The sequence below is a fragment of the Miniopterus natalensis genome, chromosome 14 (assembly GCF_054644295.1).
Source record: "Miniopterus natalensis isolate mMinNat1 chromosome 14, mMinNat1.hap1, whole genome shotgun sequence".
Taxonomy (NCBI): domain Eukaryota; kingdom Metazoa; phylum Chordata; class Mammalia; order Chiroptera; family Miniopteridae; genus Miniopterus; species Miniopterus natalensis.
Genome location: NC_142094.1, coordinates 37537114 through 37562867, shown reverse-complemented (window position 1 = coordinate 37562867; position 25754 = coordinate 37537114). Strand labels below are relative to the sequence as shown.

The 25754-nt window shown below is 37.9% G+C and overlaps 1 protein-coding gene across 4 annotated transcripts in view; it reads left to right on the top strand.

Annotated features, from left to right (window-relative positions):
• Positions 1 to 25754, top strand: part of IDE (insulin degrading enzyme) — a 78395-nt gene that overhangs the window by 40618 nt on the left and 12023 nt on the right. For 2 of the 4 annotated variants that reach the window (XM_087824451.1, XM_087824450.1), the window contains exons 6-18: positions 862 to 974; positions 1496 to 1658; positions 2349 to 2441; positions 2890 to 2981; positions 3979 to 4059; positions 5615 to 5718; positions 11386 to 11488; positions 13367 to 13489; positions 15795 to 15877; positions 20027 to 20171; positions 21996 to 22106; positions 22219 to 22339; positions 25596 to 25687. In XM_087824451.1, coding sequence (XP_087680577.1) covers positions 862 to 974; positions 1496 to 1658; positions 2349 to 2441; positions 2890 to 2981; positions 3979 to 4059; positions 5615 to 5718; positions 11386 to 11488; positions 13367 to 13489; positions 15795 to 15877; positions 20027 to 20171; positions 21996 to 22106; positions 22219 to 22339; positions 25596 to 25687 — 1424 coding nt within the window. Of the gene's footprint in view, positions 1 to 861; positions 975 to 1495; positions 1659 to 2348; positions 2442 to 2889; positions 2982 to 3978; positions 4060 to 5614; positions 5719 to 11385; positions 11489 to 13366; positions 13490 to 15794; positions 15878 to 19384; positions 19530 to 20026; positions 20172 to 21995; positions 22107 to 22218; positions 22340 to 25595; positions 25688 to 25754 lie in introns of all 4 variants that reach the window. The other 2 variants (XM_016220792.2, XM_087824449.1) reach the window with 1 other exon arrangement.

Below are 25754 nucleotides of genomic sequence, written 5' to 3'. Positions count from 1 at the left end.
GACATGGTTGCTTGGTAAAGCCGGGGTTAGAATTCAAGTCCCCTGATTCCCCCACTCAGAATTCTTTTCACCATTTCAAACTATTTCTGCACAAAATTGATCACTTGCAAACTCTAACATTTGACTTTTAACAATGAGTGTAGGCTGTGTCTATTTTATTTTATTTTTTAAATACATTTTTATTGATTTTAGAGAGAGGAAGGGAGAAAAGAGAGAGAGAGAGACATCAATGATGAGAGAGAACCATTGATTGGCTGCCTCCTGCACGCCCCCTACTGGGGATCCAGCCCGAAGCCCAGGCGTGTGCCCTGCCTGGGAATTGAATGGTGACTTCCAGGTTCTTGGGTGGGTGCTCAACCACTGAGCCATGCTGACCGAGCTGTGTTTATTTTTAAAGTGAATATCACAATCTGTTAGCTGATGGTTTAGTATGGGAATCATAGATAAAACAGTTTCCAAATGCACCTAATTATTGTTTCTAAATTTATTGCAAGAGAACATTTGTGTTAACAGTTTCTTAAAACTATAAAAAGGCAGACGTGAGGTATAATCATTATCAATATTGCTGAACAGCTTTAGAAGTTATATAGGCACTGATAGGACTTAACTAAGTGCTTCAATTTTATCCAAAGCAGTTTTTTAAAAATTCTGGGTTTTTCTTTTAACCGTCCTGAGGTTTATCAGGAAATCCTAAGGTTTTTTCCTTAGCTTTATTGAGATATAACTGATATACAACATTGTGTAAGTTTAAAGTGTACCACATGATTTTATATATGTGTATGTGATCCTAAGGTCTTAAACACTACTTGTCATATATCATGATTAGATTAAGTTCTGTTTTCCTTATCTGTTTTCTTATAGAATCTTTAGATGACTTGACTGATCTGGTGGTAAGGTTATTTTCTGAAGTAGAGAACAAAAATGTCCCACTGCCAGAATTCCCTGAACACCCTTTCCAAGAAGAACATCTTAAAGTAAGTGCATGTATTTCTGGTTTTGTTTTATTTTTTAAACTTATGGACTTATATATGTCTCGATTACCAAAAATTAGAAAGAAAATTTTGGTTTTATTATTTATATAGTTTTTAATATTTGTCTAGATAATCAAATCAAATTAATTTCACATTTTTAGGGACATGTATCACCAAAAAGATACCCATATAATCTGATCTTTGCATGATAAAAGTAGTTTTGGTAGCTATAACCTTGGCAGACTGTAAAAGCTATAATCCAGTGCCAGAAGGCAAACACCTGGAAGTGTTTAGCTGCATGGTCCACGGGACAAAACCTGGACTTTATACCAACTGTAATGACATCCCACTAAAAAAGAGGCTGGGTCATTATTTCTCTGTGGTCAGTGTGATTTTTCTTTGGCAATTGATTCTCTCTTGAATTGGAATTCTATGAAAATCAGTATTCTTCATAGTTTATAGATATTTTATTCAGTGGGAGTTGTATGTAGCTAATCTTTTGTGATTTGTTTTTTTTCCCCCAGCAAATGTACAAAATAGTACCTATTAAGGATATTAGGAATCTTTATGTGACATTTCCCATACCTGACCTTCAGAAATACTACAAATCAAATCCTGGTCATTATCTTGGTCATCTCATTGGGCATGAAGGTCCTGGAAGTCTGTTATCAGAACTGAAATCAAAAGGTAAGTGTCAGCTTCTGAGCATGTTACGCCACCGTATCTTTCTACTCTGGCTCTCATTTTCTCATAAATATTTTCCCATGAAAGAACATTTTTGAATGAGAGACTGTTTTGGGTTTATGGGAGAGAGCGAAGGTTGTTGTTAAGTGTGCTTAGGTTTTTTTTTGTTTGTTTTTTTCTTTTTCATAATTTGATTTACCCTTCAGCATTGAGCAGTAAAGGTTAGGTATTTCATAAGATGTTGTGGTGCATGTTTTAAATTAAAAAAGAGGTTAAAAAGTATAAACTCACATTGGATATTTTTTAATATTTCTGTAAAGCATCAGTACCTGTTATTTGTCTACTCTTATCCTTCAAACCAGAGGGTATACTAGGATCTAGTCCATAAACGATTTCCAAGGCCCTCTCAACTCAGGCTTCACTTTTATATACATTACATAGTAGTCTACTCTTGATTTGGGAACTGACTTGAGGAGTCCTGAAGAAAGCTTCCAACCCCCCAGAAATCCCTTGAGTCTTCTGCAGTATCTGAAACTGCTCTTCTGAACTTTTTTCTGATTTTTCCCCCCCTGGTCTTTTCTGCAAGACGTCCATTTTAATTGTTTGGTAACATATAATATGACTTTTTTAAAAAATCCCTTGTCCTAAAAGAGGCTGCACATGTAATCATGTTATTTCTGTTGAATGTTACAGGCTGGGTAAATACTCTTGTTGGTGGGCAGAAGGAAGGAGCCCGAGGTTTTATGTTTTTTATCATTAATGTGGATTTGACTGAAGAAGGATTATGTAAGTATTGACTTTTTTGTCTTTGAATGAAAACTGACTTTGTATGATTTATTTTTTTAAATTTCTTTATGCTGTGGATCTGTTTTTATGTTGTGAAGTTATAAACACTTTTAATTCATACACTTCATCCATTGTACTTTTTATGTGTATTGTGCCCTTCATTTCATGGATAATTTTCCCACCTTAACATCTGATCATTATGTTGCACTTGTAAAATGTGTACTTGGGCTTTTCTATTGCTCATTTACTACCCCAGAGTCCATTCTCTCACATATCCCAGAGCCTGGAGGGCCTTGTGTGTGGGACCCTAAAACCCGTCTCAGGGAGGTGAGAACTCCATTTCGTAGAGGGACCATCTTCTGCTTACCTGACTTTACCTTAGGAGCGAGCTCACTGCTTTAAAGGATTTGAGGACTGAATGATTTTTAAGTGTGCCCCTTTTTTCCAGTACATGTTGAAGATATAATTTTGCACATGTTTCAATACATTCAGAAGTTACGTGCAGAAGGACCTCAAGAATGGGTTTTCCAAGAGTGCAAGGTACTTTTGTTTCACCAAAATTCTTCTTAAGGAAAATTTTCAGAAAACATATATGTGAATTAATTTAAATTTAAGGCCCAGTGAACCTTTCTAAGTATTTTTTTCCTAATCTAAATAAAACTTTGCAATGCATAGTAGCTTTAGTTAAGGCTTAATTGTACTAATCGGACTGGCTGCCTGGGGCACAATTAAGGGTTAAGGCATCATACAGCCTTTTTCACGAGGGAAAAGGGAAGAAATTGGTTTGATTTCTATCCCTCAGAGGAATGCCAGGAGTTTCTTGAGCCTGTATCAGGGCTTATTTGACTCTTATCTGAAGCTGCATGAGCTCCGTCATTTTCAGATTTGGTAATAAAAATCTGTAGCATACTTCAAAGAAATAGTGAATTGTCTTATAAATGATTGTGGTCTTAAGAGTGATTTTATTGTATATTTGGAAAAGCCTGGCTCTCTTTTTTTTTCCTTTTTCTTTTACATGAAACAAAAAGTATTTGTCTTCCAAAATTTTAAAGGCTTCTTTTTAAAGGGCTTAACAAATATGTACTTTATATTTAAGGCCTATCAAAATTCTGAAATGCTGGTGGGAGGAGGGAGATAAGGGGGATATCTGGCATACTTTCAACAATAAAAATAAATTTTTAAAAATTCAGAAATGGATTTTTGGATTAGAGACATCTTTTTTACCTAGGTAAAAGCTTCAAGGTATAATCTCTGTGAAATTTACAATAGTTCTAATCCTAGTGCAGTTTTCTGAATGAGTCAACAGAATTATCGTCTGTGCAACTAACTGTTGGATCTCACAAGGTTCTTTCACACAGTTTTCCTAATTATTTGTTATTTTCATTCATGTTTTACACATATCTAAATCAAGCATAGTCAATTTTTCAGAAAGGGTAACGAAGTATGGAGTAGAAAATTTATAGTGCAAACTAAATACAAAAAAAAGGTATTTTAAATAATAGTGACTTGTGTCTAATTGGTTAACTTTCCATTTTAGGACTTGAATGCTGTTGCTTTTAGGTTTAAAGATAAAGAGAGGCCACGGGGTTATACCTCTAAGATTGCAGGAATATTGCACGTAAGTTTGCTATTATTTTACTGTACATATTGGTGTGTAGAATATTTCAGTGATACTGCATATATTACTTTCAATACTACACGAATTATAAAAGTTGAAATTGCAGTGTAAAAGTTTAGACTTTGTAACAACCTGGCAAACTTTGATGTCCAGACATGCTTAAAATCTTACTTTTCATTGTCTTAAAAATTGTCATCTGTAATATTTTTCATTACATTGGCGTTTTGCTTTTTGGCTTTAAATACTTTTCAATTCTACAGTGTGTCAGTTGCTAATTATATGAAGGCTATAGGTCACTTATTCACTTTCTCCATTTCCATTGCTGCCCCCTCCCTCCCCCCCCCCCGGGTCTGAGTTACCATTATTTCTTGCCTGGACTACCATTATAGTCTTTTACCTGGGTTCTCTGGGTTCCTCCTTGTCCCCACTATAGTTTCTTTTCCAGCTTCAGTGATCTTTTGAAAACCGACATTAGATTGTTTTGCTTCTCTGTGTCAAGTCCTTCAGTGGTTTCTCATCAGAGTTGGAATAAAATCTGCAGTTTTACCTTTGCCTTCAAGGTGATCTGGCCCCAGCCTGTATCTCTCTGACCATAGTCTGTACTCCCTCCCCAACCTACCTCTCCCGTTCCCGTTCCCTGCCAGTGATAGTGTCTGCCTAATCTTCATACATTAAGTTTATTCCTCCGCCTTATAGTTGGTGTTTTCCCTACTTGCAACACTCTGACCTTTGTATATATTCTCCTTATCCTTTGGGCCTCCACTCAGATGTCTCCTCCTCAGAGAGACCTCTGGCATCCCAGTCATGCCCCTACCTCCTTTAAATTTTCTTCATAGCACCTTTAAATATAATGCCAGTATTTTTTTTATTATTGTCTGCCTCCTTCCCAATTACTATATAAACTCCTTTGAGAACAGGGTCATCATCTATCTTACCTACCATTGTATGCACAGCAGCACCTAGAACAGTTCCTGGTATAGAGCAGGTGTTCACTAAACACTTGTCAAAAAAAATGGATCAATCGGCCTGTCTCAGTATATTGGAAGTTGCTCTTACTGAAAAGCACATTCTACCTTATTTTTCTTCACTAGCCAAAAATACAAGCGATTTTCCCCCCACAACAACTTTATAAGTGTTTGATTTCATTCATAGAAATTTGAGAGGAAATTTTCTTCATAAAAATGTGCTTACTTTATACTAAGAATCCTATAGATGTCAGCATTTAACCATCAAATTTTCTTCATTAACAAGTACTCAGGTTTTAGGCAGAAATATTACATTTTTTTCTGGAAAAAAATGTGATTTTGCTCTCTATAATATAAATGTATTTGGTCATTAACTACAAAATCATGCCATGATATGATATCAAACTGCTTAAAGTGTGGTAGGAAAGAGAAAAGATTGAGAAATTTTTCTAGTGGAGTAAAATTTAATGGAAGGAAAGAGAGGGGTATAAAATAATTGATTTCATGCATTTAGATATCTGACTGCTTTTTAATAAGTTAGCCTTGTACTTTATTTATTTACGTATTTATTTTATTTATTTGTTTTAAAGTATTATCCCCTAGAAGAAGTGCTCACAGCTGAATATTTACTGGAAGAATTTAGACCTGATTTAATAGAGATGGTTCTCGATAAACTCAGACCAGAAAATGTCCGGTGAGTCACTCTACAGGTTTTACTGTTACATACTATATTTTCAATAATGATCAGAATCTGAAAATTTGAAATTGTGAATAAAATGCTTTAGAACTTTTTATCAAGCATGATTACAAAGTAGAGAGAATATAATATACCAATACCAAACTTCAACAGCCAGTACATGGCCTCTCTTTTTATCTTAACCCACTCCTCTTTACTTATCCCCCCTCCACTCTAAACCATGAAGATTCTGTCATGAATAAAATATAATAATAGATCATCCTAACCTGGCTTTATCCTAACTCAAATGCCCAAGGTGTCAGCTCACCTGTCTGGTTTTATAAGCAAGTGAGGACACCCTCTTCTTTTTTTCTTTTTCCTATTTTCTTTACATGGAGATAAGGATTGCAGTCTCAGAATTCTTCTCACCAACCAGTTGTCAACCAGGAGATCAAAAGTTGGAGGAGCTCCTACAGTAACAGAGATATTACTTACTCTTACAGGAGAGTCAACCCTAAAGAGATTATGAGCTACCACAGGGTGTTTCTGCCTTAAAATTGAATTTTATCTATATCTTTCTAACGTCAAATAATAGAAGGAATATACTTGATGGGCACATATTTTGTATTTTTATTTTTTCTCTGTCAAGGACATATTTCCAAAATTCTCCTGGAAACTTGGCGATTGGGTAAATTTGCTTTTGATACAATCATTTTATGAATAAAATCAATCGTGTGTCCTAATATTTTTTTGTAGAAAAAAATATTTCTAACAGAACTATCAAAGTTTTTCCTAGTTACCTTTATTTGAACTTTTCCAGACATACACTAACAACAAACAATGGCAAAATTAAATTAAAATGAATATTATTTGTGTGTATACAAATCTATACATGTGACAAAGTGACATAGAATATATACACACACTGTACCAATACCAATTTCCTAGTTTTGATACTGTACTATGATTATGAAGATGTAACCATTGAGGGAAACTGGGTGAAGAGTACACAGGACCTCCCTGTACTATTTTTGTAACATCCTATAAATTTATAATTATTTCAAAATAAAAATATTTTTTAAATTAAAAAAATTGATAATTAGCAACAAAACTTTAAAATACTGAGGAATGAATTTAACAAATTAGGCAAGACCTGTGATACAGAAAAAGTTCAAAACAGTGCCAAGAGGAATTAAAATCCTTATATAGAGATTAGGAGGCTCGATATTAAGATGTCAGTTCTCTCCAATCTGATTCACAGACTCAATGTAATGACAATCAAAATCCTAGGAGGCTTTTTTCCGCTCTTATAAATTGGTAAAGTGATTCCAGAATTCATGTGGATGTACAAAGGACCTAGATTAGCCAGAATACTCTTGCATAATAAAACAAAAGTTGAAAGATTTAAACTGCTGAATTTGAAGTCTTACTATAATGCTACAGTAATTAAGACATTGTAGTATTGGCATAAGGATAGACAAATCATTAGAATAGAGCAGAAAGTCCAGGAATAGGCCCGCACACATATGGTCAATTGATTTCTTTTTATTTTGGTAAAAAACACACAAGATGAAATGTACCGTCTTAACCATTTTTAAGTGTATGATTCAGTAATGTTAAATACATTTATATTGTTACAAAACAGATCTCCAGAACTTTTTCATCCTGCAAAACTAAAACTGCACCCATTAAACAACTCCTTTTCCCCTCCCACCATCCCCGTTATCACCATTCTACTTTCTGTTTCTATGGATGCGACCTCTTAGATAACTAATATAAGTGGAATAATACAACATGTCTTAATTTCACTTAACATACATTTTCTTCCTTTTTAATGCCGCATAATATTCCATTGTATGTATATACCACATTTTCTTTAATCATTCGTCATTGGCCAATTCTTTGACAACATAATTAAATTGGGAAAGGAAAGTTTTTTCAACAAATGTTGCTCTTCCGTTACCCATCATCCATATGGGAAAAGATGAAACTTGACCTCTACCTTATACCATTCACAGAAACTAATTTGAAATAGGTTATAGACCTAAGTCTAAAAGCTAAAACTATAACACTTCTAGAAGACAAAGGAAAATATCTTTAAAATCTTGAAATAGGCAAAGATTTTTTTTAGAACATAAGCAGTAACCGTTAAAGAAAAAACATTGATAAATTCGACTTCATAGAGATAAAAACTTCTGCTCATAGGGTGATTTATGAATTTGCAGACATGATTAAAATATATTGAAGAAAAATACTCAGAACACATACTAAATCATTTAAGGCAAGTAAAAGAGTTTAAATACAGGGTGTCCCCCCAAAAATGTATACACACTTTGAATAATTATTAATTCCAATGGGTTAAATCTGATAAGAAAGAAACATCAATTGAGCTATCAGCTGTTAATGTGTATATATGTTTTTTTGGGGGACACCCTGTATTTGTATTTTCCACAGTGTAGCTATAGAGTCTTAAAAAAAGTCACCCTAAGTCCTGCTGAATTTTATTACATACCTTCTAAAAGCAAAATCTATCAGCACAAGGAGAAAGAGCTTTAAACTTAATAGAACTTACCAGACAGTTGTTGAGGTTCCTTTTAGTGACTAGTTATGTGTGGTTTTGTCACCTACTGGTCATGAGATTTTGGTTAGATCAGTTTTTATATAATATTATGAACACTGGCTTTCATTTAATTTCCTTGAAATTTGCCCATCTGCAAAATGGCAATAGTACTTTATCTTTCTATCTGATGCAGAACGATTTAGCTTGTACAAATACAAGTAACAGTTAAGATTATATGATAAGAATGTGCTGTTTTTGCAGGGAAAAAAAAATGATTTAAATTATGTTCATTTAATTCTTGCTGTTCTGCAGCCAGTAATTTGACCTAGCAGTGCTTTGTAGGAGCGAATTTGCAGGAGCGTGCATTTTACTTTGTTTAAATTGCCTCTTTCTAAATTTGATATCATATGCAATTAGAGGTGAGAACCTTCCTTTCTCTCTACCCTCACCTTTGAAGAAAAAGTGCTTTTTCTACATAGGATTGGTCTCTGTTATAATTGTAACTGCAGCAGGTCAGTGATAGAGCACAGGGCAGCCTGGATAATAGTGCCAGCTGTCAGGCCAGACTGGGATTGCTGGAGGGTAAGATTTCTTTCTTTAAATAAGAACTGAGGCAAGTTTAACATTGTAACCAACTAGGAAAATAAACAGCATTGAATTCTTTGTGGACAGAATTAAAGGCAAGAATAGCATTGCCATGCACATATGTGTGCATACTCACACAGCAACATTTCAGAAAAATCTCATCAAGACTGGTTTTTAGCATAGAGTTCCAGCAAATAGTCTGAGATGCTCCAATGTCCAGGCCACTTTTTCTCAGCTGTCGGCGGTTAATATACTGCAGCTGTGTGCGATGTGCTTTGATTGTTGTGACTTCTGTCTTCTCCTAACTCAAGTGCTCTTGTGCTTCCACACCCCGGCTCATAGATTGCCATAGGGGCCTGAGGTGGTGCATGCCATCTCTATAGTTCTTCCCCTCCCCTGCCCTTTATAGTTTATTTTTTAATACATACATCTCCATTGTATATTTCAGTTTTGAATTCCTCAGTGGTACATGACTAACTCTTGGTCTGCAAAGGCATCTCTTGTAATATGCACATACTTGATATTTGCCTAGTTTGAGGAACTGTGTTTAAGTAATTCATATTTACTTCCTTATGATAACATTTTAAATGTTACCCACACACCTTACTTTGGTATATAACTATCTAAATCTCTTAGGATTATACCCTTCTTCCCTTACTGTTTAACCTGAGCGTTACTGGGCAGCCTCCAGTGTCTGCTCTATTCTGTGTCATAGAGTCGTCCCCCCAGAGCATTTAGCAGCTTTCCCAGAGCTTTTTCATTTTCTCTCTCAGAACTGAGTTTAAAGTTTTCTTGTTTGAGAGGGCAAGTCCACTGCCAAATGAATGCTTCAGTCTTCACAAGTTATAATCGGTCCCTTGCCCATTATTCTGATACATGGGCTGTCATTTGGGGAAACCAAAGGGTCTGTGTAATAAACTTTTCCAAAGTCAAGTGTCTCATGGAAGAGACAGAGGGAGAGAATATCACCTCCCTATCGGGGCATTCCATTTCTTAACACGTTTTCAGAGGTCTTGCGAATCAGTGCATTCATTCTTTGAGAAATCAGCAGGAGTGGAAGCAGTTTCTAGGGCTGAGCGTTAGCAGGCTCTGTCACATATTGAATGAATGCCCTTAAGAAGTATCGTGTACCCTTTGTGTGGCATGTGAGTTCTGTACACACTCTACACATATCCCTCCGAAGGGATTCTCAAACTGCCAGCACACATCACTTCTTCTGGGCATGATAGCAGAACTCTTTCATTTGTTAAACCCTGTGAGTCCTCTCTGAGTTTCTGTGGAACATATTCTTACTTAGCATGTTTTCTAGAACTGGTAGTGTCTGTGGCAGCAAGGTCAGATCAGGAACACCTTGACCAGGAAGATTAGTCAGTCATACTAACACATAGGTAAATTAGATTGCTCATGATATCTACCCTTAAGCAGGTGAGAAGGCCAAGTCCAGTTAACTGGGTAGAGTATTTTGCCTAGAAAAAGAAAGAAATGGTGGTTCAGACAGACACTGAAGTTGGGGAGTTCCAACGAGGGGCAGGTGTTTGGAACAGAGATGAGGATTCTGAAAATGGAGGGGTATTCAGTAGAGGGGAGTTTTGACTGCAACTCCTGGGCTTTCAGCCCTGCAGCCGACATTCAGAGGCTAGAACTAAACCTCTGGGTGGATGGGTGAGAGCCAGCAGGAAGAGACATTGACCTAGTTCTTTGAATTGGGACATAAGAGAAGTGGAACCTATAACAGACCAACTTCATGACAAGCCACCCAGGCTATTGGACTAGAATTCCTGTGTTCACAAGATTCTGAATGGGATTGATCCCAGCATGGGCTTGAGTCTGCTGGCAGGAGCATAATGATTTCAACTTTGATAATTAGAAGGCAGCAGGGGCAGAAATGTCCCTGATAATCCTCCACAGGGACAGGAGCTCCACTGGTACAGACCTTCTTTGCTCCTCTACTTGTAATCTTTTGTTCATTTACCTCTTGACATCATTTTACCTCTAACTTCCCTCTCTGAACTTTATTTCCTTCTGACTTCTAGGCTGTTTCTACTATCCCGTTAAAGGAAACTTTTAATAAGCCAGAAGATAGAGAGGTGCTTATTGGTCTTGGCCCCATCTCCCCTAGCAGCAGGAAGGCTCGTGTACATGCAGTGGACATATTGGATGATGGTCTCTGGCTGTGGGAAAAACAAGAGTACAAATTTAGCAAGTAATAATAAAAGTGTGTTTTTGGCTTTTTGGATCTCTGGATGAGCCAGTAGGCTTATTTAGCCATTTTTGTTAACCCCAGGCCTGAGCTGTTCCTGGGATGAAGTAATTTGTTTTGCTTTTTTTAAGGACTATTTTTCAGCTGGCCTTGTTTCATTTTTTCCCCAGCTACTTCTCTTTTAAAATTTTAGTCAATAGCATACCCACAAGAACCTTTCCTGCAAATACTTTTTCCCACTAAAAATGATGGGCTATAACTAAGGGATACAGAGACTGTGATCAGAAACAACATAGTTTATAGGGGTTTTTTTCTCTCCTTTTCCCCCATCTATCTTTAGGGTTGCAATAGTTTCCAAATCTTTTGAAGGAAAAACTGATCGCACAGAAGAATGGTATGGAACTCACTACAAACAAGAAGCTATACCAGATGAGGTCATTAAGGTATGGTTAACTCATCTGTGAATAAGTCTGATGTGTGCGGGACATGCAAGAACAAGAGCCCCCTCGGCCACCCAGCTCACAGCCCAGGGTGTGGAGACTGATGGCCCAGTGCCGCCTGTACCTTCCTGAGAGGAGTAAGCAGGGAGATGGAGAACTGCCCCTTAGGTTTTGACAAAGAAATGGCACCTTCTTATGTGTGTGTCAGACCAGCAGGGCTGTCAGGCAGACTTCCAGCCTCATGCCGTCAAAGGTCATTGAAGTCCAAAGTACACAGAGAAGCAAAGATACCAAGACAGGCAGGAAGAGATGGGAGTAGGGAGCTTGAAAGACAGATGCAAGGGCTCCAGAGGGCTCACAATCTTTCTGGGAACAGAGGCGGGAGCGGTCTCTGGGATTCATCCTGCCTTCACTGGAGGAGGTGCTGTATTTCCTGCCTCATGTTGCACACTGCTCTTTTTGTCAACATAGGGGAATCGGGATTGGTTTTAAAACAGGTATGTTGAGGTGGTATGTTACCCCCTTCATCAGTAGTCAAGATTCTGCTCTGAGTCCTATCTGCTCATCTAGTACTTTTTCTTTTTCGGTTCTCATTGGCTGTGTAGCTTTGAGATTGTGCCCTTTATTCATGGGAAGACACCAGAAAGCCTTGCTCAGGTCAGATTGTAGTTAAACTCAAGTAATGGTCACTTCTTAAGTGTGCCTGTGCGATAATGATACAGAAAAGAGAAAAAAACAGTTTAAGAAAGAAAATCATTACTGGTACTTCATTACTGGTGCTTCTGACATATTCACAGCACAGAAGGAGATCACTGGAGCCCCGTCTTGCTAAACTGTGAGGATAGCTAATCACCCATGAATTAGTGCTGGGTGTGAACTAATCCTAAAACAAGAGAGAATCCCTATTCACCAAATTCTGACCATGACAATCTGCCCTGAATGGGAATTTTTTTAAAAACAATTTTATCTGGGAGCTCAGTGGTGAGATTGCTTGCTAAGTGTTTACCAGGTCCTATCAGTCAGCCACTCTGGAGCCTTAAGTTGCTACTTATAAATAATACAGCCAACATCCCTACTATCCCAGTGCCAAAAGACACAAACGCAAGGACAAAAATAGAATTGCAAAAGCCACGAGGCTGTGCCACATCATCTGGAGACCAAATTATTGAACCCAGAATTATTGGCAGTCGCTTTTTCTTTCTTTTTTTAAATAATGAAAAATCTTACAGAGTTCAGCAGTCAATGGCCTGTGATCTGTCCCACTTAGCTTTTGGCACTAGCCCATGGAACAGATCCAGCCTGCAGGTTGTGTCAGCCCTGCCCTACAATCCAGACTTAAGTCTCAACTTTGTCCGTAACCTTGTGCTTGAATTACTGCCTCACTGGCAAGGTCACATGGTCATCTGGGAGAGGCGTGGGCCTGGTATAGAAGTACTGAAGTGAGACAAGCCCGTTGAGACTAGTTTTCAGACCACACGCACAAGTAACTTAGTGTAGCTGAAATTTTAACTCTTACATAAATGACCTGTTACCTAGCAGTTGTGGGAAATATCCCTGTACAGATTGTTCTTCGTTCTTTAAAGAGCTGAAACAAACATGATCTTCATACAGACCAATTAGCCTCTCAGTGTTCCTCAATATCAGATTATTCCTTAACCTTATTTGGTCATTTTGGAGATGTGTAAAGAGGAAAGATAAGTATAAAACCTTGATTAGTACCAGGGACTCCAACTCAAGTTCCATAAAAGCCATCAATAGATCTTGAGAGTTGCCTCTTTATGATGGAGAAGATTGCTGTGTGACATTTACCCCATTAATATCTGCCTGGATATGAAGCAGAGCAACTGTTTTAAACTCTTGTGTTTTTCATTATTCATCCAGAAATGGCAAAATGCTGACCTGAATGGGAAATTTAAACTTCCGACGAAGAATGAATTTATTCCTACAAATTTTGAGATTTTGTCATTAGAAAAAGAAGCAACACCATACCCTTCTCTTATTAAGGTAACATGTTAGACTCGTGATTTTTTTCAGTTCAGGGGACGGACCTGTTACATGGAAGGGATTAGAGAGATGATTCTTGGGTTTGGTACTATGTTGACTTTGGTGGCTCACATCCAAAGAGGTGACAGAAAAGTTGCAGAGAGAACAATACAAGAAACATTAAAAGACCACAGATGTTAAAGCAAACAAACAAAACTACTAAACAACATAGAATCTAAAGACTTGTTTTCTATGCAAGAAAATAAAGGTAAGTCTGGACTGTAACTGTAAGTCCATTGAGAGATAGGGGCTTCTTTTTCATATTCACTGAAGACCCAGGAAGGAAGTAGACTTATGCTGCATCATGAAAGTTAGAGACAAGAAAGAATCTCTACAGCGTGGAAGAGAGCGTATGCGCCGGAGCTGCTGGATTTCCTACCTTTGAAAACAGCCCTTTTTGACAGAGTGGTATATGAAGGTCATGGAGCCAGGTGGGAGGGTGACTGAGCCATGGGTTTCCCTTTTCTTTGCCAGAATGTTCTTTTCATGTTACTTACTGATTCACACTTTGGATAAAAATTGTATAGCAAAAGGATTAAATTATTACAGCACATTCTCTTTTCTAAACTGGAAAACTAACTTTTTCTAAACGCACCGCCATAGACATATATCTTTCTTTCTGTCTTCTTTAAGTGACCTGACATTTGTTTAACCCGGCGAGATAAGAATTAGTGTTTAGGAATATGAAATTTAATTTATCTGAAGCAATTCTATTATTATTAAGACAATCATTTTTCTTTAAAAATGACATTTTATCCCTAGCCAGTTTAGCCCTCAGTGGTTAGAGCGTCAGCCTGCGGACTGAAGGGTTCTGGGTTCGATTCCAGCCAAGGGCACATACCTCAGTTGCAGGCTTGATCTTGGGCCCATGTCGGGGCGCATGGGGGAGGCAACCAATCGATGTGTCTCTTACACATTGATGTTTCTCTGACTCTCTCTTTCCCTTCTACTCTCTCTGAAAAGCAATGGAAAAAATATCCTCGAGTGAGGATTAAAAAAAAAAAAAAGACATTTTAATGAGTTATAGGTCAGGTATTGGAAGACAAAACTTGTTTACCTCTCAAGTTTTAATTGTTTTTTAAATAGGCCTTTTCAGAGCAAACTAAGGAGAACATTAAACCATTTATATCTCATCAGAGTTTCGATTGAACATGGAAGGCTATTTTTAATATAGAATGAGTGAAGTGGAGAGTCAAGATAGTGGCTTATTTGTTCATCCCTGGCTGTGTGATTAATTGCTGGGTAACAAGTTACTCCAAAATTTAGCAGCGCAAAACCACAAGTACTTATGTCACGCAGTATCTGGGGTCAGGAATCTGGAAGTGGCTTAGTTGGGTGGTTCTGGCTCCGGGTCTCTCATGAGGTTATAGTCAAGCTGTTGGCTGGGGCTTCAGCCATCTGAAGACTCACCAGGAATTCAAGGACTCAACCGGAGCTGAAGTTCAGTGTGTTCTGGCAGATCTCAGTTCTCTACCACATGGGCGTGTACATAAAAGTGCTTGATAAGGCAGCTGTCTTCCCCCAAAATGAGTGATCAAGATGGAAGCCACAATGTCTTATATAATCTAATCTCAGAGGTGTCACACCATCACTTCTGTCATACTCTCATGGACAGACAGACCAACTCTGGTTCAGTATGGCAGAGAGGACAACACCAGGGCGTAGATTCCAGTAGGCATGATCTGTGTGGCCCACCTTGGAGGCCAGCTGCCACACACTCCTCAGGACTCCACATCTGCCTCCCAGGGTCTAGAAAGACAGGGACAGGACAGTTGCTGGTTTCTCCAATCTGACTCTTCCTCCGCTGTGCCCTCGTCTCTTTAACCCGGGGGAGAGAAAGGGTGATTTCTCTCTGCTACTGGAATCACTGGTCCTCTCTCTCCACTTCCCACCTGCTGACTCTGAATATACTTCAAGGCCAGGAGACAGCAGCCTCTGCAGAACAGAACTCTCAACTGTTACTGCCTTTGTCTTCCTTTCTTTTTTTTCTTTTTTTAAAAATATATCTTTATTGATTTCAGAGAGACGAAAGGAGAGGGAGAGAGAGAGATAGAAACATCAATGATGAGAGAGTCATTGATTAAGCCCACAACCGGGGCATGCGCCCTGACCGGGAGTCGAACCCTGATCGCCTGGATCCTAGGTTGATGCTCAACTGCTGAGCCACGCCCAGCTGGGCTGTCTTCCTTTCTTGAAGGGTGATTTGACTGAACAGTTTTGCTAAGTGTGCCCATATTTCCATAACCAATTTTTTTCTCCATCACAGGATACAGCTATGAGCAAACTCTGGTTCAAACAAGACGATAAGTTTTTCTTGCCAAAGGCTTGTCTCAACTTTGAATTTTTCAGGTATGTTAATATGAATCTAGCTACAAGCTTCTTATAAAAACCGACAATTACTTTCTAAAAGTTTTCTTTGGTTCCTTGAGGACAACCCATGTCTAAAAGTAAAAGGAATTAAGGTTATTTAGCCTAGACAAGAGAAGGCTGCTGCTGTTAACGGCACATTGTAAGAACCAAGTTGTTGTTGATTCTTTCTTTCCATTGATGAGTACACCCTTTAATGAATGATCTGTGTCAGTTATTAGCAGGACCTTCCTAACCTTTAGGATTTCAGAATCTGGGGAGGCTTATAGATTCACCCGAAAGTGTCATTAAAGAAAGATTAAGTATTTGGGGCAGTTTAGTTTTCCCGGAACTTGCCCTGAAGAAGAGAGAGTAGTTACTAAGTGATCTGGAGTCTCTTCCACGCCATTAATTGTCTGGAGCCCTCAGATATTGCTTTCTCTGTTCCTGGCTTGGTTAGAAGCATACCTCAGAGATATTGCAGGTTTGGTTCCAGACCACCGCAGTAAAACAAGTATAATAAAATGAGTGGTAGTCTTTTTGTTGGTGGAGGGTCTTGCCTTCAATTTGTGAAAAAAACTCAACATCTATGAAGTACAATAAAGTGAGGTCTGCCTGTGCTTTCCCATTTGGCTTCAGAATACCTTTTGAGAGATTGTTTGATATTTTTGTGTATTCTAAACTGTGCAGCATAGTTCTTAGAATTAAAAATGTCTGCTTCCTACCAGTCCTCTCTGTGTCCTGGCCTCCCTAGAGTTACACACTATTAAGTAGAAATTTTCTATGTGTATATTCTTTCCATCTTTTCACTAAAAGGGTTGTATTATGTATACTTACAGTTTTTAAAACTCTGTGATCCACATTTAAGCATATAGCATCAGATCATAAAATAATGTTTTTCAGATTGACAAGTGAATCAGAATTTAGGCATTTCAGCTGAGTCGTGTTCTCTTTTAAAAGTTAGTTTAGGACCCTCTCCAATTCCCCAGCACGGCGGCTGTGGGTGCAGTGTTTAGACACTTCCTGGGAATCGCATTCTCAGCTCGCACCATAGGGCTTTGAGCTCCCAGACTTGGCTTTTTCTGGCTTTTCACTTCCGCCTAAGAAAGGTGCAGAGGTGCCTGTGGGGCTGAGCCCTTTCATGGACTCCCTTTTGTTTTGATGATTTTGCTTTTATGAATTGTGCCCTAAGTTTCTGAGCTGCTGTTTGCGTAAAAATTGTCATGAATAACACTAAAAAATTAAGTAACATGACATTTACTTAGATTTTCCAGGTGGACTATGTTTATATAGCTATAGAGTTTTTTCTTTGATTTTAATTCTCTAAGTGGCTAAGCGTTTTACCCGTTTTTGCTTCATTATCAGTTTTTGGTAAAATTGTTGGCTTTGCTATCCGAGCATTAGTTATATTTCCTGTGCTATAGAGAGAGTGAAACTTTCAATTTGCTGCCAAATAAGCCAAGTGGGCACCTGCCTCAGGGCCTTTGCATTAGCTATTTCCTCAGCCTGGAACATTCTCCACCGTACCCAGATATCCCCAGGGCTTGCTTCTTTGCTTCCTTCAGGTCTGGGCTCCGATGTCACCTTATAACCGTCTTAGCAATCTTCCTGTCCCACCACCATCACCCATCACTCTCCCATTCCCCCTCCCTGTTTAATTTTCCTCCATAGCACTATCACCGACCTGATATGTATCATATTTAAATTTATTATTTGTCTCCTCCATCTGGACTATAAACTCTGCCAGGGACTTTGCCTGATTTGTTCCTTTTTTGTTGTTATTTGAGAGAGAAAGGGAGGGAGAGAGGGAGAGAGAAACATCAATGTGAGAAACATTGATTGGTTGCCTCCCGTATACTCTCCAACTGGGGCTCGAACCTGCGGCCTGGATATGTGCCCTGACCGGGAACTGAATCTGCAACCTTTTGTGTACAGCAGACTGAGCCACCCAGCCAGGGTCTGATTTGTTTCTTCTTTATTCCCAGAAGATAGAGAAGAGCCTAGCATTGTAGGAAGCATCTAATAAATACAGGGTGTCCCCCCAAAATATATACACACTTTGAATGATTACAAAGTCAGTGTTTACTAACATACAGTTCATTTTCAAAATTTAAAAGAATCTACAGAAATGAATAATTTTTTTGTCAGTGCCTATTTTCAAACTGGTGACCATTCTGGTCCAGGCACTGCTGATAATGTGAAGCAATGGAATCACAAACAGCAAGAATCATTTCATTTGGTATTTGTGTGCCCTCAATTCATCAACTGTTGCCAGGTTTTGTACTGTAAACTTTATCTTTTATGTATCCCCATAAAAAAAAATCTAGTGGCACGTTAGGATAAATTTTCTTTGTTCAAAGCTTAGTCTGGCTTTATCCATTATTTCAAATCAGTTAAACCTGAAAAAGAGTGAAAATTAAGTGAGTTATCAGCTATTAAAGTGTGTATACATTTTTTGGGACACCCTATATTTGTCGAATGAAGGAATCTTTTACTTCTCACGAAGGTAAGCAGTACCTTATAGTCACATGTGTAGGTCATTTGACTTAAATTTGAATCCTAACTGTGCTGCTACCAGCCCAGATGACATGAGGAAGATTATGTTTCTTAATTGGGAAATGAAGTTTTAAAATAGGTAATCTTTGTCGTCCTATTTAATAGCTCTTACACTCTAAAATTGTTTTTTTTTGTTGCTCTTTCTCACTTAAATATTTTTCTATTTTAATATTTTTTACTAGTTCTGGCTGTAGTTATGGTAGAAATCATTATTTTACTCTAGCTTTATTGGTTTGTGGGAAACTCAGAGATGAGTGAACATTTTCACAGGTCTCAATTTTTCTCTCTTTTTTAAAGAATATGTTTTTATTGATTATTTTTTAGAGAGAAAGGAAAGGAGAGAGAGAGAAACATCAATGAGGGAGAAACAACAGTCGGCTGCCTCCTGCATGCCCCCTAATGGGGATCAAGCCTGCACCCTGACATGTCCCCTGACCAGGAATGAAACCGGGGACCTCTTGGTGCATGGGACGAAACTCAACCAACTGAGCCACACCAGCAGGGCACAAGTTTTCTCTTTTAAGTTCATAGAATTGTAGCACACAAACCTCTCAGTCTCATGGTCCTGTCCACCAAGGTATGGCTTGCTTAGAAGGAGAAAGGGGGCATGCCATGCTGAATCAGATCTTTCCACCATAGCTCCTGTCAGCCTGAACGTAGGTATGCGTTTTGGCTAGTTCCACTCCTAGCTTGTCACTTCTGTCACACCATCTGGGATAAGCAGTCCCTCTTCCTCTTCACCTCCACCAGTACACGTGGCATGTTTCAGACTTCTTTTTTTTTTAGACATCTTGTGTTTTTCCTCATGAGAAGAAGAGACAGACTCAAGAATTCAAACCATATCTTCAGGAAATTATATAAATCGGTGTTCATTTTTTTGTTCCATCTCGAAAGGCCACATGTCACATTGGGAAGTAATAAATCAGCTATTTTACTGTCAACATTTTCTTCCAGCCCATTTGCTTATGTGGACCCCTTGCACTGTAACATGGCCTATTTGTACCTTGAGCTCCTCAAAGACTCACTCAACGAGTATGCATATGCAGCAGAGCTAGCAGGCTTGAGCTATGACCTCCAAAATACCATCTATGGGATGTATGTAAGTACCCACGTCTTAGAGCCTTCCACTCATCAACATTTTTTACATTGATTTGTTGGAAGCATTTTTGATTGAGGGTATGAGTTTAATTTCTTTTTTTTAAAAATCTTTATGGCTAATCATATTTTGTCATCATTTAATTTTTAAGTTAGCTCTTATTTTAAGTATTCAGCAATATACCATTCATATTATGCCACTTTTCCTTGATTTCTTTTTTTTTTTTTTAACATCTTTCATCAGATTGTCATATTTTTCTCCTCAAACAAAATTGGACCCTGATTTAGGTTTAGGTCTTACCCATTCTGTATCTGAAGTCTTGGTCTTTGACAGCAGAGACTGTCATCTTGCTGCCCTTGTAAAACATAAGGTTGGCCTATCCTATTTCCCGAGCCATTCAGATCACGAGGCTGCATATCCATACTCTTCCGTCATGTTTCTCCATTACCATGCCACTGCTTGAGGTATCAAAGCATTTCTTTTGTTTTTCTTTTTGTTAGTCGCTACATTTATGCTGATCCTCTCCATTGCAACATGACATACCTGTTTATCAGGTTATTGAAGGATGATTTAAAAGAGTATACATATGCAGCACGCCTCTCAGGTTTGAGCTATGGCATTGCATCAGGAATGAATGCAATACTTGTAAGTAAAATGAAAACCAAAGAAAAGGCACCACAGCGTTTAAGCATTATGTTGAGCTTGGGAAAACTATTAACTTCTGCATTTTTAAATAAGAAGATTGATGGTTTTTTCCTTGCACCTTTTTTAATGATTTAAAGAACTCAAATTAGTATTAGCTACACTAATGAATGAGTTAGTTTAGTGCACCTTGTGAACATGTATGTGTGCTACGTTTGCATGTTCCTCTGCTTGAAATGCTTAACACGTCAACCCTGAAAGCATGTTGTTCTGTTCATGTATTTAAAGTATATTAACATCTGTAAGTGAAAGATGTCCATGGTTATTGCTGTGGTGCTTGAATTTTATATATAAGCTTCCTTTGTTTCTGCTGACAATAGTAAAAGTCCCTGTGTTCATATACTTATGACATTTTTATTTAATTTTTTTTTGTAGCATGCATCATTAACTACTTTTAATTGTGTTTTAAAATAAGCATTATTATATGCACTCTGAGAAATAACTAGATCTTTTCTCTTGACACTGTTTGTGATGTTTCCAAACTTATATCTCATTTCCAAATTAACATCCCTTATGGCACACATTCATCTTCACTTTTCTTGAGAATAAATGTTTTAGTAACAACTAAAATGAGAGCATGTGCTGTGTACTTCTCCTTATATAAATTCTTATACAAAAGGTTTGAGGGTTTTAAAATTTTATGTATTTTGCAGTGACTTTTTTTTCTTCACACAAGTATATTTTCTGGTAGCTTTCATTTAAATGTGTAAGAATGTATACAACCTAATCATTCTCAGAGTCCAGGGAAATTTGAAACTCAGAGATCAAAATAAACTCTAAATAGAAAAGTAATAATCCAGTTTATTTTTCACTGTTGAGTTTTAGTGCCATATTACCAATAATATAATTTGTTATTTGTAACAAAATGGGCTTTCAGCTAATTGTCAGTCTAGTTCCCACAGTATGGGACGTGCTTTCCATGGCCTAAAACTTTCACTTTTGCTGAGGTTCTTGCCTGTCATTTTTCATAAGGTAGAGGCTTGCATAGGTATTCTGGTTGCATTGTATCCTCTACTGCAGTGGGTGCCACCATGTGCAAATATAATAGGAAATATGATAATAGGCATCTCCCACTCTTCAAAGTGTTATGCTTTCAGAGACTATTAAATTGTCCTAAGGCAAAATCCAGTGTATCCTCACTATACATCTGTTTTGCCATTAGCTTTTGGCACATCAGCAGAATTCACCCAACAAGCAAGTTATGGGACATATGGGTCCTTATTAGATGACACTGAATGAGAAAAGTGGCAAAATGCCACATAATAAAAATTGGGACTGCCTGATTTCTCCAAATATGTTTTTAAAAATATTTAATTATAAACAAGTAGGGAAATGCCCAGTAGTTTGTAGATAACACTCCCCTGTGATTTTTCTTACCACACCTGTAAAAACCTTAAGTCAGCCATTCCGCAGAAATTTTTTGAAGATTAAACTTAAAATACAGTCTATAATTAATTTTGACTTTTTGAGATCTTGAATTTTGATGATATAGTGTATGCTGCCACAGTTGGGCATCAGGTGAGTTTTCCTACTCTTGATTTTGTATAGGAAAAGCAAAATTATGCTTTTAGGTATTAGTATATACCAGTAGTTAATGGTATCTTCCTAAGTGTTAAGTTATATTTATGAGAAGTTAAATTAATTGAGTTTCTTGTTTCACTTTTATTTTAAAGCACTTGGTTTGGGGATTTTTTGAATGTTTACAAATCATGCTTAAGGTGTTTCATGACATTTTTAGATTTTTGACATCCTGAACTCTTTCTGTAGCTCTCGGTCAAAGGTTACAATGACAAGCAGCCAATTTTGCTAAAGAAGATTATTGAGAAAATGGCTACCTTTGAGATTGATGAAAAAAGATTTGAAATTATCAAAGAGGCAGTAAGTTTTCTAAACTTATTCTTATAGTTTATTATTTTTATGTTCATAAAGTAGTATGAAGTGATTTTTAAAGGACTTATAAAATTAATGAACCCATGTCTCCATTCACTAGTATATGCGATCTCTTAACAATTTCCGAGCGGAACAGCCTCACCAGCACGCCATGTACTACCTCCGCTTGCTGATGACCGAGGTGGCCTGGACTAAGGATGAACTAAAAGAAGCCCTGGATGGTGAGTCTCTGTTTCTACTTATAGCCTAATACTTTACTTTTTTCTAAAATCACTTTATTTTAGCCTGACATCTAGTGTTTACGCTTTCTAATAACTTATAGTTTTCTTAAAGTAGATTTGCATACTTTTTTATAAAAACAGTGGTGACCTTTGAAGTAGCCTTGGTACGTGGGCAGTTTTCCTACATTTGCTGTTTTGAACCTGGACCAGCAGCAGTTGATTAGTACTGTTCATAGATTTCTGCAGATGATGAGATGTTTTGACCAAAACACTTACCTTGTTAATGATGTTTTCAGAAAAGGAGAAAGGGCTAGGTTAGAAAGTCTTACCCCACAGAAAGTGCTCAGGCATCTGTAGATCTGTTTAGTTCAATAAAAACTAGGAACTGTGGCCCAGCCAGGTGTGGCTCAGCAGTTGAGCATCGACCTAGGATCCAGGAGATCCCGGTTCGATTCCCAGTCAGGGCACATGCCCAGGTTGCAGCCTTGATCTCCAGTCGGGGGCGTGCAGGAGGCAGCCGATCAGTGACTCTCTTATCACTGATGTTTCTATTTCTCTCTCTCCCTTCTTCTCTCTGAAATCAATAAAGACCTATTAAAAAACAAAAACTAGGAACTGTGGGAAGACTGAAGGGTCATCGTTTGTTTCTTTTTTCCTAAACTTTTGAACCCAGTTTTCAGGAGTTTTGCTTGAAAGTCATAAATCCTTGAGGGCGGTGGACGCACCTCCGTTTATCCGCTTAGCACCTAGTGTAGCCTGTGTCTGCCGTGCCTGCTGAGTGCCTGTTGCGGGGTGAGGTTGCTGTTAGGGTGCTCCAGCGGAAAGAATGTAGCCTGACACACCCTTTATTGTTGTTTCATCTGTTTCATTGTTCCGTGCTACACCAATTCATCTTTCTACATGCTCAGCAGTAAGGAAAAAGAACGCTGTTGAAATTTCAACCATCTTTTATGCTAGGTCCTTACTTACACTTATGTAACACTATGCTTTCTTTTTTTTTTTTTTTAAATTTTCACCCAAGGATATTTTTTCCATTGCTTTTCAGAGAGAGTGGGGGGGGGGGGGGAGAGAAACAACAGTGTGAGACACATCGATTGGTTTCCTCCATCTCACGTACCAACGGGGGCTGGGGATCGAGCCTGCAACCGAGGTATGTGCCCTTGGCTGGAATTGAACCCCGGAGCCTTCAGTCCCTGGGCTGACACTCTAACCACTGAGCCAAACCAGCTAGAGCTTTAACACTATGCTTTCAGTGTTTTCAGTCACAAATCAAAAGCACAAAGTATTAAAAAATCATTATTTTATTGGTTGCCTCAGGCATTGGGTAGGTGTATAGATTATAAAATTTATTAACTAGAATACTTTTAAAAATATGTATATATTTTTTAATTGGAAAAGATACATTTTTAATCTGGATAGTTAATATACCTTTCTTTACAAAATGGTATGAGCCACATTTGGTTAATAGCTAGAATTTTGTCTTTAAAAAAAAACAAAACCATATAATTGATTTTAAATACATTTTTCAAGAAACTGAACCTACCTTCAGCATGATCAACAAAGCAGAGGTTTTTGGATCCCTCCCCCCCCCCTTTTTTTCAGTTTCTGGGTCAGATGTTATGTGAATTTTAAGCAGAATAAGCTCTAAAGTGTCTCATAGGCATCTGAAACCTTCCTAAAATGTATTTTATAAAGAGGTCAGCACTTTTTTAGTTGAAATTTTTTGCTCTAATTCTTTGTTATATGTGTTTATGCAATAATCCAATAATGCCATTGTGGCTTAGTCTGGAGACAGCTGCTTGTGAGAGGCTGGCTCCCTCATGACTCTAAGGCAGCCATCCAGGTGCTGGGTAGCCAGAACCTCAGAGTTCGGTGTGACCCAACAGCATTTACTGACTGCCTGCTATGTACCAAGCCCTAGACTCTAGTTGCTTGAGATTTAAAAAAAAAAATCATTTAGTTGGTGTTTCTTTGATCAGGAAGCTCCAGTCTAGTGGCAAAGCATGAATGTAAACAAATCATTTCAGTAGAGGCACAGAGTAGGTCTGCAGAGACTGCTAAGGAGGTATAGGGGCCCTAAGGCAGTGTCCTGGAGAGGAACGAACATGCACTTTGGAATTAGACCCAGGATCAGATGCCAGCTCTGCAACTTACTAGCTTGATGATTTTGGTCAACAAACTTGCATTTTCTGAACTTCAGTTTTCTCACCTTTAAAATGGGGATAATAGCTCACACTTTACAGTTTATAACATCTGTAAGATGCTGGCCAATAGTAAGCACTTGTTAAATTCCCTTTCCATGTCTCTCTTTAAATTTCAGTCCCTAATTTTAGCATTCATTGTAGCAGTTATTAGTATGGTCCTAATGGAGAAGGAACGACTCTTATTGAAGAACCCGTAAAAGGACAGTGGGGAGTAGAAAACTCGCTATTAGGATGTCATGATAATTGGTACAGGCAGTTATACACCAATGGATGCTAACATTAGTGGATAAAAGCTAAGGAAAAACAGGGTATTTGTATAGTTCCAAAGTATTTTCCCCAAAATAAATATTTATTAATTACAATAGGGAAAGTAAGCACTGATGAGCAGGTGGCTTTCCCTAATTGCTTGTAGAGCATGCATGAGTTAATTATAAGCAAAAAAAGAATAAAACAGTGCACTCACAGTAAAGACATCTTGTAGGTACCATCCCAACCAAGCAATCAGTGTTAGCATCACCAGTACTACAGTGTATTGACATCATGAACCCCCGATGTGATGCACTGAGAAAGGCATGTTACCTCTGTGGTATTCTTTCTAGTGAGACATAAGCTCAATTTAATCATGAGAAAACCCAAATAAAGGGCATCTATAAAATAACTGAACAGTACTCTTCAGAAGTCTTAAGGTCATCAAAGATGAGGAAACACCAAGGAACTGTCACATACTGGAGGAAGCTAAGGACACGTGACAGCTAAATGCAAGGTGGGATTGTGGATTAGATCCTAGAACAGAAAAGAGATATTATTGGAAAAACTGAAATCCAAATAAAGTCTGTATTTTAGTTAATAGTATTGTACTAGTGTTAATTTCTTAGTTTTGATCAGTGTGCTATGGTTATGAAAGATGTCATCTTTAGGAAAAACTGGGTGAAGGATATACAGGAGCTCTCTACTATTTTTGAATTCTGAACCCTTCTGTAAGTCTCAAGTTGACTCAAAGTTTTTTTTAAAAACTTCTTAAGTAGAGCTCTCCATTTCTTACACCTCTACAGATGTCACCCTTCCTCGCCTTAAGGCCTTCATACCTCAGCTTCTGTCACGGCTGCACATTGAAGCACTTCTCCATGGAAACATAACAAAGCAGGTGAGTGGGTGAGGTTTTAGCAATCCTTTTTTTTTTTAACTGTTTGAGGTGTTTTTTTGGTATATTT